The following is a 19,404-nucleotide window of genomic DNA, read 5'->3' as shown; positions in this document are numbered from 1 at the left end:
CAACTAAAAGTTGTGTTTATGCTGTACCACAGTCTATTAAGTGTGCAATACCATTATGTCTAAAGGACTATACCATAATTTTAAAATAATGCTGATGAGAAAATAGCACTACAGACTTGCTCAATGCAGGGTTGCCATCAACCTTCAATTGATAAAAAAAAAAAAAAGCAATATCTGGCAATACAATGAAACAAGGTATGCCTGTACTACGATTATCTGACAATGGTTAAATTCTATCTTGCCACGTCATTATAAACTTCTAGAAATCTACATACCTCAGCATGTAACATACCATCTGACACACAGAAGACACTCAGTAAATACTTGTTAATTACTTCCTAAAATTGCTTAGAAATCCATTGGCTTATGAGGTCTTAGTGGCCCACTTCTGAAAGGCCCATGGAACCCTGTTCCTACTCAATCAAGGCCATAAATATTCTGAAGGTCAAATGAGCTCAACTCGGAAGCCAGAGAATGGATTCGTTGTTTGACTCAAAGTGAAACTGCAAACAAGACTTTGGAGCTTCAAAGAGAAACCAAATGTTCTTTTATCAGAAATTTCTAGGCCAGGTTTCAGAGGCCCACAGGATCAGAAGAAGGAACATTGAAAGGCTCGCCGGGTCGACCAGGTAAGACATCTATGACTTCCTCTCCTTGGTCCTCACAGAAACTGGACCACACTAGGGGAGACATGAGGCCTAGACGGGCCCTGAGTAGGGTCTCTGGGGAAACGCCATAATGCAGGGAACTGTATATGATGTATATACCTTTCTATAAAAGCATTTAAGATAAGCCAGTGCAGTCCACAGAGACAGAATTTGCAACCACCTAACCTTGGAGATGCAGAGTCTGGCCAGCTAAGGAGGTAAGTGAAAAAACAGAACAAGTTTCAGAGATAGTTCATATCTCTATGTGAACCCAGATATCTTAAGATAGAAGGTGGGAAACCCCACAGGACACCTCCATTTTCCCACTCCCGGAGTCCAGCTGTAATTAAAGTGTGATCAGGTATATGAAGGACCTAGAACTGATGGAAAGGCTCCTAAAGAACCCCCTCCCTTGTTCCTGACAGCAGCGGGGACTAAAGGGGTCTCGGGAGAGTATCACAGGATCCAGCTGCCTCTGCCAGTCACCAGGTTTGTAGTTGTATTATTTATCACACATGTAAAAAGAAAGTCTGTTCTGAAAAAGGGAGACAAATATAATCCATTCTCTCATATCATGTAGCAGACTGTAACATTCTGTGTGGTATCCCTTATGAAAATTGAAGGCAGACAGACCAGAGTTCAAATCTCAGCTTTGGCATTTTCTAGCTGTGTGTTCATGACCTGAGTTACTTAACCTCAGTTACTTTGTCTGCAAAATGCTCACAGCAGTGATATATAGCTGGAGGAATTGCCTGATGCCTACAGGGCTATGGAGTCTAAACTCCGATGCTTGCTGTAGTTGTCATTATAAACCACCTTTACGGGAAACCTGAAGTTCCTCCGAGAAAGCAAGGGATAAATCAAGGTCAAGGCAGAAGTGGCATACGCTGCATAGGTCCATCTCAGTTGACACTGCCAAATATTCTGCCACTCCTATGTCACCTGGCAGAGAGAGCATTCTTTTTGAAAAATTAAAAAAAAAAATGTGAAAAGAAGATAGCAGTCAGAATAAATTCGAATCTCAAATCCATTTATCCACAAGCAAGTTATTTCACTTTCAAAGACTTCATCTCCCTGTTTGCAGGGAGGCAGGTAGGATCAAAATTAGTGAGAGAAAAAAGAAAAAGAACAAATACTTTTTAAAAAGAAAAAAAAGTGAGGAGATGCAGCAAGTAACTGAACTGTCAGTTGACAGACCAGTGAAAGCTGTTGCTCTTATGGGAGAACTGAAGAGACCAGCTAGATTTTTTAAAATAGTTATTATTATTTTTTAATATTTACTTGGCTGCATCAGACAGCCCACTGTCTTAGCTGCTTGGGGACATATGAGATCTTAGTTCCCCAACCAGGACTCAAACCCTCGTCCTTACATTGCAAGGTGGATTCTTAACCACTGGACTACCAGGGAAGTCCCTAGATTTTAAAATAAGAAAAATTTTGGGAATTTCTTGGAGTTCTATATAGTTTGTATTTTTACCTGTTAGGGTCTAAGAGAAAGGAATTAAACCAAGAAGGAGATGTGTAGGACATTTATATACCACCAAGGTTCTCAAACTTCACCAGCCTCAGAGTCACCTGGAGAGTAAGTTAAAACAGATGGCTGCAAATGGCACAATTTTGTTCTTTTTATGGCTGAGTGATATTCAATTCATCTGCTTTATCCATTCAGCTGTTGATGGACATTTATGTTGCTTCCATGTCCTGGCTACTGTAATAAGTACAATTAAATATGCTTAAAATGGTTAAAATAGTATGTTTTATATTATGTATCTTTTACCACAATTAAAAAAAATTTTTAAAAACAGACAGCTGGTCCCCACACTTGGGAGATTTTTATTTAGTGAAAGTGAAATCACTCAGTCATGTCCAACTCTTTGCAAACCCATGAACTGTAGCCTACCAGGCTCCTCCATCCATGGAAATTTCCAGGCAAGAATACTAGAGTGGGTTGCCATTTTCTTCTCCAGAGGATCTTCCTGACCCAGGGATCCAACCCGGGTCTCCTAAATTGCAGGCAGACGCTTTACCATCTGAGTCACCAGGGAAGCCCTTCTTATTTAGTAGGTCTAGGCAGAGGACCAGTAGTCATGTATGGATGTGAGAGTTGGACCATAAAGAAAGCTGAGCACTGAAGAACTGATGCTTTGGAACTGTGGTGTTGAAGAAGACTTTGGAGAGTCCCTTGGACTGCAAGATCAAACCAGTCAATCCTAAAGGAAATCAGTCCTGAATATTCATTGGAAGGACTGACGCTGAAGCTGAAGCTCCAATGCTTTGGCCACCTGATGTGAGGAGCTGACTCACTGGAAAAGACCCTGATGCTGGGAAAGATTGAAGTCAGGAGGAGAAGGGGACGACAGAGGATGAGATGGTTGGATGGCATCACCAACTCAATGGACATGAGTTTGAGCAGGCTCTGAGAGTTGGTGATGGACAGGGAAGCCTGGCATGCTGCAGTCCATGGGAGTCACAAAGAGTTGGACATGACTGAGCGACTGAACTGACTGCAGTGAGTGAGGCAGAGGACCAAGAATCTACATTTCTAATAAGTTCCCAAGTGAAACAGTCTCACCTGTCCAGAGACCACACTTTAGATCCATGGCTGTAGGTACTGGAAATTAGTTTGAGATCAATTAAGAAAAATGTTCAAAACAAAGGCCCTTCTCCAAGAATAGTCTCTGGTGGTGGCAGTGGTGGTTTAAATCACTAAGTCATGTCTGACTCTTACAAGCCCATGAACTATAGCCTGTCAGGCTCCTCTGTCTATAGGATTTTCCAGACAAGAATGGAGTGGGTTGCCGTTTCCTCCTCCAGGGGATCTTCCCAACCCAGGGATCAAATCTGAGTCTCCTGCATTGCAGGCGTATTCTTTACTGCTGAACCATCAGGGAAGACCAAGGATGGTGTCTACTCATCAACAAACAGATGTTTAAGTATGTCCTCTGTGCCAGGCTCTGTGTGGGAAAGTTTCTCACTTAATCCTGACAACACCCTCTGAGAAAGGTGTTATTATGATCTATCTGTCAGAGATAAGGAAACTGAAGCCTAAAGAACTCATGCAACTTGATCAAGGTCATGTAATTAGTAAATGAAGGGACTGGGAAAAGGACCCAAGGATGTCTGAACTCTTAGCCCTGATGCTGTCTTGCCTTTGAGCTTATTTTTTAGCTTATTAATATTAAATAGTGCCAATTAATTAGCCAGCCAAACCCAGGTTGGTCATTGATAGTTCGGAGTGTTTCTGTCTCTCTGGAAGCAATTAGGATCATGGTGGGGTGGGATGTGATGGAATTCATGTTGTAAGTGCAACTTAGAGGCACTTTCTATTGGGCAGAAAAGTCCGTGATAGCAGACTTCTGGAATCTGTTGTTTTTGTTCAGTTGTGTGTGACTTGTTGCAGTCCTAGTACGCTAGGCTCCTCTGTCCTCCTCTGTCTCCCAGTTTGCTCAATTTATGCCCACTGAGTTGGTGATGCTAGCTGGAATCTAGTAACTGTAGGATTCAGTTTCTTGCCAGCAGGGAGTGTATCATTTAGGTGGAGAGACAAGATCAGCAGCTGCAGCAATTAACATTAACAGTTAATATCAACATTAATGACATAAGGGACCTTTTCTCTCACCTAAATGGGAAACCTTTCCACCTGTCAGTGTCTTCAGAGTCTGAAGCTACTCGTCCGCCGCCACCCATGGCATACTTGCTCATCAGCACAGATAATGAAGAAATCCTCCAAGCCTCTCAGCTTATCGGGGCCTCCCAGGTTGCGCTAGTGGTAAAGAACCTGCCTGCCAATGCAGGAGACATAAGAGACATGGGTTTGATCCTTGGGTCAGGAAGATTCCCTTGGAGGAGAGCATGGCAACCCACTCCAGTATTCTTGCCTAGAGAATCCTATGGACAGAGGAGCCTGGCAGGCTACAGTCCATAGAGTCACAAAGAGTCAGAAATGACTGAAGAGACTCAGCACGCACTCAGCTTATCAGGGGTCAAATCATGGTGAGATCCAAGTTTCACTTCAAGCCCTTCCCTTCACAGCAGCCTCTAATGCTCAGGACTCAGTTGTAACTACATGTTGTTAAGGGTGTGGCCACTATCATAATACCCAGTACCTTGGCCCATAATGGTTTAAACCCAGATAAATAGAAATAAGCAAAACTCCTACACGGTCCTAACCACACCACCAACTGGGACGTGACCCATGAGATGTAAAAGACGACTCTTCATAGTCTCCACGGGGTCCATGGTCCCTCCTGGGAAGACAGGTAGCCAGAGATAGTCTTGTTTTCACTCCAAAACCAATTAATGCTGACAAGTGAAGCGAAAGTGTTAGTTGCTCAGTCGTGTCTGACTCTTTGCAACCCCAAGGACTATAGCCCACCAGGCTCCTCTGTCCATGGAATTCTCCAGATAAGAATACTGGAGTGGGTAAGCCATTCCCTTCCTCAGGGGATCTTTCCAACCCAGGGATTGAACCGGGTCTCCTGCATTGCAGGCAGATTCTTTACTGTCTAAGCCACTAGGGAAAAGTCATACACAAATTAGCTTCATTAGATTAAACCCATAACTAGTTATAAACTAGTTACAGATTTCAAAAGGCTGAGAGTACAGCTGGGGATAATGAGAACTTGGATAAACAGTAAAAAATCATCAGGATCCAAGGTGTTTCCTTCTCTTTGTCTCTCTATTTCTGTCCCTCTCCCACCACCTGCTTCTTCATCTATTTCTCCCCACCCCTCAGCCCTGCTATATCAGCTTCATTCTTTTCGTTCTAACTGACTTTCTCTACTACCCCGACACATGACACAACTGTGACCCTCTCCAGCTCTGCCTAGACACCTCAACCCGAAATGGTTCTTGGGTCCAATTCCACATTCCCAAGATTGGAAAGTTCTAGACCCAGTTGGGGTCCCTTGTCCACCCCTAGGCCATCAGCTGTGGCCAGGGCAGGCGAGAGGATGGAGAAGTCACAACCAATGACTCAGATATTTAAGGCAGGCAGATTGAAACACTGACCTCAGGATGCTAAACAAACCCACTGCCTCAGCTGTAAACACGAGTCTACAGGGATAAGGGGCCCTGGGTAACCTAGTCTTGCAAATCCAAACCTCAAAGCAACCAGAAAAACAAAACCAACCAACATGTCCCAAAGAACACAGACTACAAGGAAGAGAAGGAGATCATTCTGTATAATATCATGCTAGATGATTCCGATGTTTTTATTTTTGGTGATTTTTATTTTAATGAAGATGAATCTAAAGATAAGGATGGGATCAGATGCAGCACATATTAATTTTCTCAGAGGAGGGAAAATGCACCTTCTTACCTGTTTTGCAGCACTTGAGCATCATGACGGAGCAGGGAGTTGAAGTCAATGCTGTGCCTGGTGTTATGGCACCAAGTAACGTGTACGTGATCCAGGCCAGGAATCCTGTGGCTCCTGGGAGCAAGGGGCAGCCTGTGGGAATGGCCACTTACTTAACATCCAGAGTGACCGAGAGTGATGCTGGAAGAGCGAACTTACAGACGCCATGCCTAGTGATCCAGAATCCAGCAGAAGTGAACGCCACACAGGGTCCGCCCACTGTGCTTCAGCTTCAGCATCCGACAGCAGTGGCCAGTATGCAGACCCCACCTAGGGAGATCCAGTACTCACTGGGAACCACAGACCTCCAAACCCTGCCTGGAGGCCCTCAGAATCCCTCCCCAAGTGCCCCTGGGCCGATGTATACCTCCAACCAATTCCAATGGAACATGCCTTTTGGATCATTTTTTACGTTCGATCCCAAGAAATTCATAAAGGACGAGGTCAGGACACTAGGGGTGAGTGTGATCTCTCTCTCTCCAGTTTGGGTCCCTCCATGAGCCCGGCTGTAGTGAATGCATTTCGATAAGGAAGGGAATGGGTTCAGAGGGCAGAGGACGCAAATGTAGGTGGCGGCTTCTGGAGGTTGGGTCAGGACAACACCACAGAGGCCAGTCTCTCCCTTGTTTTTGTCCAGAAACCATCCTTGAAGACCTAGGAGGGGCTGTTGTAACTACAGTACCTTCTGGTAATTGCCACAGGACATGCATAAATTGTCCTGGTGCTTGAAGAGTACAAACGGGCCAGCTCTCCCGAGAGGACCCAACCACCTGCTGGAGGCAGGAGGATAGGACCAGCTCACACAACCCCCAGCCCACCCCTCCTTGTCGATCCTTCAGGGACAGATAAACCAGTGTACTGCACCAAGAGCAAGGTATTGTTTGCCTCCTAAACTTATCCAAATCAAATCTTGGATTAACTTCTATAAAACACTGCCAGCAAAAATAACCAATCTATAATAGGAATAGAAAAAGGTTTTATTTGAGCCAAACTGAGGTGTGTAGCACAGAAGACAGCTTCTCAGATAACTCTGAGAAACTGCTCTGGAGAAGTAGGGTGGTCAGCACAGTTTTATATCTCATTGGATCAAGTATACAATTGTTGAAGGTTTCAAAAAAAAAACCAAAAAACAGATCAACATGTACACAGGAAGTCAGTGTGGCCTTTGCACCTGGGAGTAAGTGTTAGCTCTCAGTCGTGTCTGACTCTTTGCAACCTTATAGACTGTAGCCCGCCAGGCTCCTCTGTCCGTGGAATTCTCCAGGCAAAAATACTGGCATGGGTTGCCATTCCTGTCTCTAGCAAATCTTCTGGAGCCAGGGATCTAACCCACATGTCCTGCATTGGCCGGCAGATTCTTTATCATCTGAGCCAACGCACCTGGGAAGGGAGGCTTATCACTGAAGGACCACCAGCGTTGGCATCCCAGGAAGGGAGGCATTTCATCTCTCTTTGTCTTTTTTTGGCTGTGCCAGGTCTTAGTTGCAGCTTGTTGGATATTTTTTTCAGTTGCGGCATGTGGTATCTAGTTCCCTGAAGAGGGATCAGACCCTGGGCCCCTTGCGTTGGGAGCACAGAGTCTTAGCCACTAGACCACCACGGAAGTCCCAAAATTTCCCAGGTGAATTTTTTTTAGAGGGGGATCAAGGTGCATAGCTTTCAGGGTCGTAGTCCCTGACCAGGGATTGAACTCACACCCTTATCAGTGAAAGCGTAGAGCCTTAACCACTGGACGAGCAGAGAATTCCTAATATTTATTTAACGTAGACATTCTTTACTTCTGGTAAATATGCCCTTTTCTTTAATAATTAAAGCAAATGTACAATGGAGGTTTGATAAGCCACAAACAGGCTGTTTTAGTCAGCATTACGTGTATAAACCAGAATGACTTCCCCAAACCTCAGTATGGGAAATTTTCTTTTATCAACAGTATCAGGAATAGAAATCCTGGTCACAGGCAGGAAATGAGATTATAAATGTGTGTGGAAAACCTTCAATAGGTGAAGATATTATACAATATTACATAGTAGTTATAATTTCATGTTATGATTACTTTCCTTATTAATTAATACTGGACAAATGCTTGTTAACTTTGGGTTCCAATTACTTTAAAGTCTTTCGAAAGAATTATTCTGAGTTAGAGCAAATGCCTGGGGAACCTGATCAAACACAGAGAAAGACCAAAAACATGGACTCCCTTTAGTGAACTACAGTTCATCTGGGAGAAGCTATGCCTTTATCTTCAGATAAAGTGGGCACACAGACAAGATCAAGCATGTTATCTGATGAAGCAGCTGACATGAAACCCAGGTCTGTACACTAAGCTTTAGACTCATTGAGCGTGACAGCTGGCACATCTGATCAACACTGATCACTTGACCCCTGAGCAACCTGAGGCCTGAAGAAGTCAAATGTCACCCCAAGTCCTCAGGTATAGCAAGTGCTGCAGGATCCCCAAATAGGTATTTTGTCCTGAATGTGGGGGTGTCTGTAAAAGGATGTATTTGGTCATTGAAAGAAAGATGGGATTTCAGTAGGATGAGGGTGAAGCCAGTACCTTTCAGACAGAAGTGGAAGAAAAGCAGGTGGGAAGGAGGAACAGCACAGGCTTGCAGGCACTGAGGCTCCCACAGCAGGGAATACACGGGGGTGGGGCCTAGGAAAGGTGTGGATGGAGGGCTTGCAAACACCTCCCAAGTGGCAGGACCTATCTATAAGCTTTATGGGCACTTTAAAAAAAAAAAAAGAAAAAAAGAAAAAAACTTTGGCCATGGCTGTGACACATGGGATCTTAGTTCCCTAACCAGGGATTGAACTTGTGCCCCCTGCATTGAAAAGCAGAGTCTTAACCACTATATTGCCAGGGAAGTCTCCATAGGGCCCTCTTTCTAATCTCTGCAACCAGTGGTTCCTAACCATTTTTGGCACCAGGGACTGGTTTCCTGAAAGAGTTTTTCCACAGGTGGGGTGGGGGGAATGTAGAAAGCAATGGTACCCCACTCTAGTACTCTTGCCTGGAAAATCCCGTGGACAGAGGAGCCTGGTAAGCGGCAGTCCATGGGGTTGCTAAGAGTTGGACATGACGGAGTGACTTCACTTTCATACACTGGAGAAGGAAATGGCAACCCACTCCAGTGTTCTTGCCTGGAGAATCCCAGGGACAGGAGAGCCTGGTGGGCTGCCGTCTATGGGGTCGCACAGAGTCGGACATGACTGAAGCGACTTAGCTGCAACAGCAGCAGTGTGGCGGGAATGGTTTCAGGATGAGCATTATATTTCAAGAGCATTATGTTTATTGTACTCTTGATTTCTATTATTGTCACATCAGCTCCACCTCAGATCATTAGGCCTAAGATTCTGGAGTTTGAGGACCCCTGTCTACAGCAACCCCGCAAGCCAGATATGGTCATCCCAGTCAGGGAGAGACACGGGGAGGGTGCTTGCCTGAGGCCACGCAGCTGGTGAGTGCCAGAGCCAAAATTGAAGCCCGTCTGGTTTGCTGCCAAAGCCCCCGCCCAGGCATCTTCTCTGCAAGCCTGAGTCCAAAGGGAAAGTCATCCTGATCTGTTCTACCCCCGACCCCTCCACCTTCTGTTTATGTCCATGGCTCTCAATTCTGAGTGTACAATGGCATCATCTGTGGAGCTTCAAAACAACACCTTGACATGGACCCCACCCCGAGAGATTTTGGCCCCAACAACAGTCATACTCAGGGATTCTGGGGGTACAGTCTGGGCTGCTGAGGGAGCTACAATCCCATAGGCCCCCAGCTCTGCTCTTTCTCACGATGCCTTGTCCTCCCCACAGGCCATCCAGATTCTCATCGGCCTGACTCACATCTTCACTGCCATCAATCCTTCACTGTATTGGGAAGGATCTTATTCCGCGATATCAGGATACCTGGAATGGGGAGGAGTATCCGTGAGTACAAGGCCCTGTGGCCTCCTTCTGGGTTCTGAGTTACCAGACCGGGATGGGGGAGCAAAGGAAGAAAAAGCCTGGAATGCACTCCCAATAATAGGGCCCTGGGAGCCCAGAGCCAGCCACCTAAGACTGTAGGTGCAGGACAGGGTTAGGGACCCGGCCCTGACCCCATGCCCCAGCAACGTGCCCCCTGCCTCTAAGGAACTTTCAGCTACTCACAAGCCAATCACGTGCTTTAATTGTTCCACCCTCTTAGAATTTGATGTAAATGTAAATATGTAAATCATGTATAACCCCACCCTTATTCTCCCATGCCCTGTTGCTGGGAAGGATTGAAGGCAAATGGAGAAGAGGGCAGCAGAGAATGAGATGGTTAGACAGCATCATCGACTCAATGGATATAGAACTTGAGCAAACTCCAGGAGAGAGTGAAGGACAGGGGAGCCATGTTGCAGTCCATGGGGTTGCAAAGAATCAGACACGACTTAGCAACCAAACAACAACTGCAGGATCACATGCTGCTGCTGCTGCTAAGTCGCTTCAGTCGTGTCCGACTCTGTGCAACCCCATAGACGGCAGCCCACCAGGCTCCCCCGTCCCTGGGATTCTCCAGGCAAGAACACTGGAGTGGGTTGCCATTTCCTTCTCCACAGGATCACATGACCCTCTTGAAGATAGAGAGAGCAGGGTCTGTTTGTTCATGTCCATGTGCCAGATGAGAAGAGTGGGGCTCAGAGAGGTTAGACGAGATGACTACAGGCTCACAGCCAGGAAGGGTTGGAAGAAAGTCCTGATGGAGCCCAGGCCCCCTCAGTTCAGGGCTCTCATAACTGGACCAAGTTCTTCCTGCCTCTGGGTTCACATATCAGTCACCAGCCTCGCAGCATCTAGGGCCAGTTAGGACCCCCAAGCTGGAGCAGTAACTTGCCTAGGGTCACAGCAAGGTGAGTTAGGAGCAAGAGTGGAATAGAAGCCTAGGTCTCCCGTCTCCCAGCCCTAAGGCTCTGCTCACCCTGCTACCATGTCCTTGCTTTTCCAAGATCACAGTTGAGAATAGGGTGGTGGGAGGCCAGATGATCCATGAGTTTGGGCGATGCCTGTGCCCAGGGAGTGGGCCCAATGGGGACCAGACACAAAAATGAGATGTCTAGTATCCTGAAACAAAATGTAGGCTTTTAGGGGAAAAGATTTTAACCTAGACACAGAGGAGTTCAGGTATTGTGGTATCTAACCATTGGGATAGTGAAAATGTTGAGAGGAGGTAAACAGACATGCCCATCTTAAGAAACAAGGTATGTAAGCCTTGAGGACTCAGAGCTACACCTCTGAATGGACTGTGGTCTTTCCAACACAGTGTACAACTGCTCTTATTCCTTTTTGTCTGTGTAGTTTATCATCTCTGGCTCGCTCTCAGTGGAGGCTGAAAAGAAAGGCATTTGTTGCATGGTGAGTTGTAATTCCATCTTTCATCATCCTTCAGTGTTGGAATGTGACTCTCCAGGGGGGAGGGGCCTCCCAGGAGCCTCCCAGAGTGGCCTGGTCCTGGCCCCAGGGTTCAGCGCTCTTACATACCTTACTTCATTCAGTCCCCACAGGCCTACAAAGTTCTGTGATCCTCATTCTGCAGAAGAGGAAACTGAGTCACAGAAAGGTCGGGTGACTGGACTTAAGATCACATAGCAGGAATGTGGCCAAGCCGGGGTTTATGCCCAGAGCCCTCTGATCCCAGCACTGTGCCTTCACCTATTGTATTTAACTACTCAGACACTTGGCATTTTGGCAAATGGCCAAGTAGTCACAGCACCATGACCTTGGGGTGTTCTGAATTAAGCAGAAGGTCAGATAGAGGCCAAGTGGAAATGTGTGTACATTTCAGCCACCTCTTTAAGGCCCTTCCTGCCCTCCCCTTTGGCTAGACCTAGAAAAATGAGGGGAGAATGTGCCTTGAACAGTTCAGAGTTCAAACCGTAGGACACACGACCCAGAATTCCCTTGCACCATCAGAATGTCATTCTCTGTCTCGACAGCCAGAGATACACTGTGCATGTTTTTATTTTTGTTGCGGCCTCTAAAAAGCTTAGGGATAAATGTAGAGCTTCTAAGGGCCCTCCTCTCATCCTTGGCTCCAAGTCCTTCCTGCCCCTCTCCATGTTCTCCAAAGGGCTTCTTGTCTCTTCTGCCTTTTCAGCGGGAAAGCCATGGGTTAGCTAGGGGGCTGGCTTGTCCCACGGAGGGTTTCCAGTTACCAGTCCTTTGTCTGCAAGGCAAATGCCTGCCGCCCCTCAGTCTGCCTTACTCCATCCTCTACAACGGAATCAAGACCCCCTTCCCCAGGCCCCCCAACATCAGCTGAGCTCACAGTGCTCCTTAATCGCCTAACAAAAGTGGATCAAACTCTTGTCCCACATCTGGGAAATCCAATGACCTCTCCAAGATGCCTACCAGTTCGTGGGGGGCTCCTAGTCCCCCTGGTTCTGATGATTGACTTTCAGTTGAAGTGTCTACTTCCATCTCTACTCTGCTTGCCAGCCTTCCCAGCCTCAGCCCACAGGTGGACTCAGTCCTTCCCTCCCCATCTCCATCCCCATGAACCACCCCCCAGGGGAGGCAGTTGAGCAGGGGACTTCGTGAGTGACTGGAGGATTTCAGCAGCCTGACACTGGGCAGCAGATCCCTTAAAATGGAGTGCTAGACTTTCTGGTTCTGAAAACCCTCCCCAGCCAATCCTGCCAGTCCAGACTCCAGCTCCCTCCAGCAGGACCGGAACTTTCCTCTCCCTTCTCTCAAGGCAATCCTCTAATCCCAGTTCATGCCCCCTGCCACCATCACCCGCATCCCTGCTCATTTCTTCCGCAGAGCAGCTCTGCGTCCTTGCCGCCTCTCCTCCCAATCTGGCCTTTGAATCTCATTTCCTGCACCGTCAGCTACTTATGGAGGTATATTCCCAAACAAATACAGCCCCTGCCCCAGGGGAACTCTGCCTATTGAATAAAGAATAATCTCACCTCAGTGAGCTTAGGATAAGCTGGCTTCTCCACAACCCCACCTCTTTCCCCTCCGGGCTCCCCTTTCCTCCTGCTCCCTGAGAGTCCCCACAAGCCTGGCTTCAGACTCGACTCACCGGTGCCTCTCTCCCTGCCCCTTCCAGGTGCATGGCAGCATCGGCATGAACGTGGTCAGCGCTATCATTTCCCTGGCTGGGATCTTGCTTCTCATCTTGGATCTGTGCTTTACCCAGCCGGTGAGCATCCAGACTACCAGCACCCCAGGCTTCTGAAAGATTGGGGAGGCTTGTTTATGAGGTTGTTCCAGAGCTGGAAGGAATCACAGCCAAATTCCACCCTAGTATGACAGCCCTAGGTCCTAAACTGTGTTAGTTGTTGTTGTTCAGTCACTCAGACATGTCCTCCTCTTTGCAACCCCATGGACTGCAGCACGCCAGGCTTTCCCATCCTCCACTATCTCTTAGAGCTTGCTCAAACTCATGTCCATTTAGTTGGTGATGCCATCCAACCATCTCACCCTCTGTCGTCCCCTTTTCCTCCTGCCCTCAATCCTTCGCAGCATCATGGTCTTTTCCAATGAGTCAGCTCTTTGCATCAGGTGGCTAAAGTATTGGAGCTTCAGCTTCAGCATCAGTCCTTCCAATGAATATTCAGGGTTGACTTCCTTTAGGATGAACAGGTTTGATCTCGCTGCCTAAAGGACTCTCAAGAGTCTTCTCCAGCACCACAGTTCAAAAGCATCCTAAAATGTGTAACCCTCACCAAAACCCCTGACTTCTGAGGCAGGTGAGATAGACCCCATTTTGTAGATGAGGACACTGAGATTCAGAGAGCTGGAGCCAGGTGGCCCTTCCTTGTACCTGTTCTGTTCCTGCTTGGAGGCAGCAAATGCCAGCGCAAGCAGGTGGGGCAGTAGCCACACTCAGATCTTAAGGCCACCTGTCCCCAGGAAGCTGTTGAGGGAGGGACAGCTGGTGGCAAGAACAGGAGGTGCTGCCCCCAGGTTCTCCTCTTATCTGGGGCCCCCAGAAGCAGATGCTGGAACAGGGATTCAGGAGCAAGTCATTTATTTCAGAGTTTCCCCTTGGAAATACTGGTAGGGGAGAGAATAAGATGAACAAGGAAAGGAAGGTACAGGCAAAGGGTGTCACCAAGCAAGTCACTGCCAGAGCTTAATCCTGCTGGGACTCTAGCAGACAGAGAGGACACTGCCTCAGAGTTACATCCTGTCCTGAGTGAGGTGCCTGGGGTACTCGCCCACCAATTCCCACCATCACTGATTGAAAACTACTCCTGGGGTCATCGAATGCCCTGGACCCCAGTCTGCCACACATGTACCAGTGTGCTTGTGAGGTGGGTCTCACTTTGGGTTCCTCCCATAGCTGACTTTTCTTTTTTTTGGCTACACTGGGTCTCATTGCTACGTGCAGGTTTTCTCTAATTGCAGCCAGCAAGGGCTACTCTCTAGTTGCAGAGCGTGGACTTCTCATTGCAGTGGCTTCTCTTGCTGCAGAGCACAGGTTCTAGGGCTCAAGGGCTTTGGTAGCTGTGGGATGTGGGCTCTAGAGGGCAAGCTCAGTAGTTGTGGCACATGGGCTTGGTTACCCCGAAGCATGTGGAATCTTCCCAGACCCGGGATCAAACCCATGTCCCCTGCATTGGCAGGCAGATTCTTTACCACTGGACTGCCAGGGAAGTCCCAAAACTGACTTTGAAACAAGTAGCTTATTTGGGGGAGGAAGCAAATGCCAGCAGGGTGATGAGAAATGGGGTAGGGAAGAGAAGGGACCAGTAAAGATGTGATGTAATCAAGCCACTTACCCTGAGTGTTGGTTCCTAAACCAGTCCCCAGCCCTGGAGGGCAGGGGGAGACTGACCAAAGAGGCAGCCGTGCCAGACTGGCAGGTGGCAGGTCTGATAAGCCAAGGAACTGATGTATGAGGCTTGTCCTGGGCTGCTGCAACATGAGTTGACCTCTGCACTGCCCATCAGAATCCTACAAACGTAATTGCATCCAGTCCAGATGGTCTTAACACCACCTCCTCTCAAGGCTGCATCCTCAAAAATGACTCCCACTGCAGAAGTGCATTCCAAGGACAGGGGAGGCGTGAAGACCTCTGATTGCCTGGGTCCAGCTGGCAGAGGACTTCCCCCAGGTGACCTCATCCAACACTGAGTACTCACCTGGGAAAGCAGTGCAGACACACGCTTCAGTCACTCCCTCTCAGCCCAGGGGTGAGAATCGAGGGTATTTATCCACTAGCCCCTGTCACTCATTGATAGACCAGAAACGCAGGTACCAGCAGTTGGAAGTCTGGCTGTCGTGCTCTCAAAGGTACCATGGGGGCGTGTGAGAGGGGCACCCATAGCAACTGCTCGTGGAGCACATGCCAAGGGGTCTGGGGCTCTCCAGCTGAGGCATGTGGTGCTTGCCTAAGATGAGGCCTACAGGCGTGGATGGTCACAGGACAGTCACCTCTGTGACAAAACCCTTCCCATTCCTCTCTGCCCCTAGGTTAACGTGAAGGCAATTTCTGGTGGTCTCCTCCCCTTTGCCCTGCTGGAGTTCTGCCTCACCTGTGTGGTCTCACATTTTGGGTGCCAGGCTACGTGTTGGAACCAGTTTGTGGTAAGTGTTGGGCCCTGCTCCAGGAATCAGAGAGTGTTCTAGGGGTAGCAGAGGTGACCGGACATTGGGAGAAGTGGGGCCTGAGAGGACATCTTAGTTGGTTCAAGATGTTATAACAAATATACCACAGGCTGCATGGCTTATAATTATTTCTCACAGTCTAGGAGTCTCAGATCAGGGTGCCTGGATGGTCCGGTAGTGGTGAGAACTCTCTTCCTGGCTTTCGGATGGCTGTCTTCTTGTTATAGCTTCCCTATCTTAGGAAGAGCTCTCTGGCATCTCTCTCTCTAAGGGCATTAAACCCATTCATGAGAGCTCCCCCCTCATGACCTGTGAGTGTGCTAAGTCGCTTCAGTTGTGTCTGACTCTTTGCAACCCCATGGATAGTAGCTTGCCAAGCTCCTCTCTCCATGGGATTCTCCAGGCAAGAAAACTGGAGTGGGTTGCCATGCCCTCCTCCAGGGAATCTTCCAGACCCAGGGAATGAACCCATGTCTCCTGTCTCCTACATTGGCTGGTGGGTTCTTTATCACCAGTGCCACCTGGGAAGCCCCCTCATGACCTAATTACCTCCCAAAGGCCCCACCTTTGGATACCATCAGATTGAGGGTTAAGATTCTAACATACAGATATTCAGTCCATCACAAGGAGGGTGTATCTGCGGAGTTTTGCTGCAAAAGAAACTGCTGGAAAACTCAGCAGCTTAAAACAGCAACCATTTCTTTAGCTCATGATTCTGAGTCTCAGTGTGACCAGTGGGTCTTCTGCTGGCCTCAGATGGACCCACTTGATACCAAAAGCCTAGCTTCTCTATACACTGGTGCTGAATTGAATCTCAGAGACAGAGTTGTTAGGCAAAGGAGTGGGGGTTGGTGATGGTCACAGTGGCCTAGTGCCCTCACCAAAATCGTTGTGTCCCAACTTGGGGAAGATAGTGGGAAGTATTATCATAATTGTTCAAAGAGGATGTGATCAGCTTGTGGATGTTCTTTTGATGGGTTGGTTGGAAGGTAGGTAGAAGCCCGCATCATCAACCTTCAGGTCCAACTGGTCTAGGGTCTACATATGTGTGGACGGTACATTATTGTTAATCATTAACTTCTCTCACCTGATGGGGGTTTCAGTATCTGTAAAACAGCTCAAAGATATTGTGTGTATCCACTGATAGGGAAATAGGACCCTGCCTAAGGCTGCTCTTGACTGTTTTATTTCTCCCTGGTCTTGCATCTCCTTCCATCTCCTCCCTAATTAACAGCTGTTTGAATCTGCCCATTGGAACTCAGGAAAGGTCAGGGGACCTGAATGAAGGCTGTTTCCTATAATCAAAGAGATGAGGGCCACAGAAAGGCCTCGTGCCCAGGAGCCCCATAGAGCCCTGCATGGTATCACATTCAGACAGGTGTAGCAGCTGCCAGGTTGGCAGCAGCTGACCAACCAGAATCTTCAAGGAAACGTCCATCTCTGCTCCAAGTGGTATCACTTCCTCTAGAAGGTTAGCCTGAGCTTCTTAGGGTAGCTGGATTCCAAGAGCAGTGAGACACAGCCAGCCCAACAGGCACAGACTTTTAAGTCCCTGCCCATGTCACATTCTTTAATGTCTCTTCGGCCAAAGTAAGTCACCTGGCCAACCTCAGATTCAAGGGGATGGAAACTGCTGTGTGCCCTCCTGTTTTATAAGAGGAAGACAGGGCAGTCAAGGCTCCATAACAATCCTGACACCCTAGGGCCAGCTGGCTATTACCCCATCCCAGGGCCGGGGAGTGTGCCTTGATGAGAGGCCAATTCTACTCCCCAGAAGAGTTTGCCCAGATCACAGTTCTCTAGCGCTTCCATCTAGTCTCTCTTGACTCCATCCTCTGAACTCTTGGCTCCACGCTTGAAAACAATTTTTTCTTTTCTGTAAGAAGTGACCCATTTTCCATATGAAATGGCCCACCTTTTTCATCGTGTGGAAGAATAGCTCTCTCAAACTGCCTCCTGTATGAAGAAAGTAGGACCCAAAGGCCCTTTTGCAGTTTGAGCAGCTCCAAGTTAATCCAAGGCGATGGTCTGTTTGCTGACACAATTTCCTTTAAAAGAGTGAGAATGTTGTATCAGATTATGGTTTTTACTGTTTGACAAAAATCACACCTGAGCTTATGTTCCAGGCAGTCCTCTCTCTTTCCGAATATCTATTTTGGGATTAAGTTTCTGTGGGACCATGCCCTTAAAATTCTTAGAAGCTTCTCTGTCTAGCTGGAAGGATCTGCTAGTCACTGCCTTAAACCTTTTATAGATCTTAACAAAGAGTTGTATAGAGACATCTTAGTTTGATCTTTATTCTCAGGCCTACTTTTACTTCAAATGTCATTTATCTGTGAGGAACCTGGAAATAAGACAATTTTATTTTCTAATTTTTCAGGTCCTGGGCCTTCTTTTTTTCCCTCTAAATATTACTTGTGAAATGAATCATTCTTCATCTGATCTCTTGAAAACATTTTTATTATGGTACGTTACCATATGCAGCTAGGAGCAAGCAACTGACATTCCCATATAATGCCCGGTGATCTTTATCAGGGCTTCCCTAGAGGCTCAGATGGTAAAGAATCTGCCTGCAATGCAGGAAACCCTGGTCTCCATAGCAAGAGGCAAAAGTTTTTAGTTTGCATTTTCTGTCTTCCAAAATGCGACAGTCCTTCACCGCTACATACTGTGGGTAACTATACACCTAGCCTGTTTTGCCAGTTTCCTGGCTACTTCTCCAGCCTCACTGGCCATCCAGTCCCAAATCCAAGGCACGTGTTAGATTTTGTTATCCTGCTTCTAGCTACCGATTTCTCTGTACATTAGCTATTGCTGCATATCAAACAATCCCCAGACTTAGCCCCTTAAACATAGCTGCTTCTGTAGTTTATGACTCTCGGGGTCTGCTGGGTAGTTCTTCTGGTTTGGGCCAGCTCAGCTGACCTCTGCTGGACTCGCCATGAGTCTATGGTCGGTTGGTGAGTTTCCTGCCAAATGGATTGTCTAGAATGCTCTCAATTGTATGTCTGGCAGTTGGCACGCCACCTACCAATAGGGCCAACTGGCCTACTTTTCTCTCATCACCCAGTGGGCCAGTCCAGTCTTCTTTACATGGCAGCCTCAGCGTTTAGAAGAGCAGCGAGAGAGCAAGCCTGGATTTGCAAACATTTCTCAGATCTCTGATGCTTCACATTTTCACTGTTGGTCCACTGACCCAGGGAAGTTCCATGCCTAAGACCGGCATCAGCGAGGGAGGGTCTACCCAAGGGCATGGCAACAGGAAGGGGAAGAATTTGTGGCCATCTTTGCAGTTGACCACAGGGGAAGTTGATGGCCTCATATCCTTTGTCTTTCAGAACAGGACAGAGGTTCCGACCATAGTCATTGCCAACCCAGCCAACACTCCCACCGGCCCCTTCAACGTGACTGACAATACCACTGGCCAGGCCAACGTCATCACCAGCCCTGCCAACCCCACCTCCCCCACCAACGCTGCAGTGGTGGTGCCCCCTGTACCCTCCTAGGAAGGTGTAGCTGATTTTGCCCAGAAACAGACAGTCTGTTTCAGTGACGAGGAGGAGCCATGTCAGTTGACTCTTTCCTTCTCCCAGAAACTTACGGAAGCCCATGCCCAGCACTGCTGCTGGTCCAGAATGAACGATCCCCTTCTCCCTTCTTTACTCCTCACTTTCATTTATTGCTGTCTCTTTTTTTAAATTCATAAATCATTTCCTGGGACACGACACCCTTTAACCTTGGTGAAGAGCAGGGTGCACTTTTACTCACTCCTGGTGGAGGTGCACTGTTCAGTGTTAGCCACTCAGCCATGTCCGACTG

The 19,404-nt window shown here is 47.7% G+C and overlaps 1 protein-coding gene across 1 annotated transcript; it reads left to right on the top strand.

The window, feature by feature from the left end:
- The first annotated feature begins 576 nt into the window (after positions 1–576).
- On the top strand, positions 577–19,182 carry MS4A18 (membrane spanning 4-domains A18). Its single transcript, XM_068978793.1, has 7 exons — positions 577–629; positions 5,979–6,464; positions 9,814–9,927; positions 11,320–11,376; positions 13,079–13,171; positions 15,451–15,564; positions 18,924–19,182. Exons 2-7 carry the CDS (start codon positions 5,991–5,993, stop codon positions 19,089–19,091), a joined length of 1,020 nt encoding a protein of 339 aa, XP_068834894.1. The 5' UTR covers positions 577–629; positions 5,979–5,990; the 3' UTR covers positions 19,092–19,182.
- Positions 19,183–19,404: the final 222 nt, after the last annotated feature.

This window comes from Capricornis sumatraensis, chromosome 8 (genome assembly GCF_032405125.1).
Source record: "Capricornis sumatraensis isolate serow.1 chromosome 8, serow.2, whole genome shotgun sequence".
NCBI lineage: Eukaryota > Metazoa > Chordata > Mammalia > Artiodactyla > Bovidae > Capricornis > Capricornis sumatraensis.
The sequence above is the reverse complement of the archived record's forward strand: the minus strand, read 5'-3'. Positions and strand labels throughout refer to the sequence as shown.

Bases quoted from the DNA above. Each gene is read 5' to 3' on its own strand.
- MS4A18 (XM_068978793.1), top strand. From the start codon at position 5,991: ATGACGGAGCAGGGAGTTGAAGTCAATGCTGTGCCTGGTGTTATGGCA. The intron at 9,928-11,319 runs GTGAGTACAAGG...TTGTCTGTGTAG, and splicing joins TGGAATGGGGAGGAGTATCC to TTTATCATCTCTGGCTCGCT. The intron at 11,377-13,078 runs GTGAGTTGTAAT...TGCCCCTTCCAG, and splicing joins AGAAAGGCATTTGTTGCATG to GTGCATGGCAGCATCGGCAT.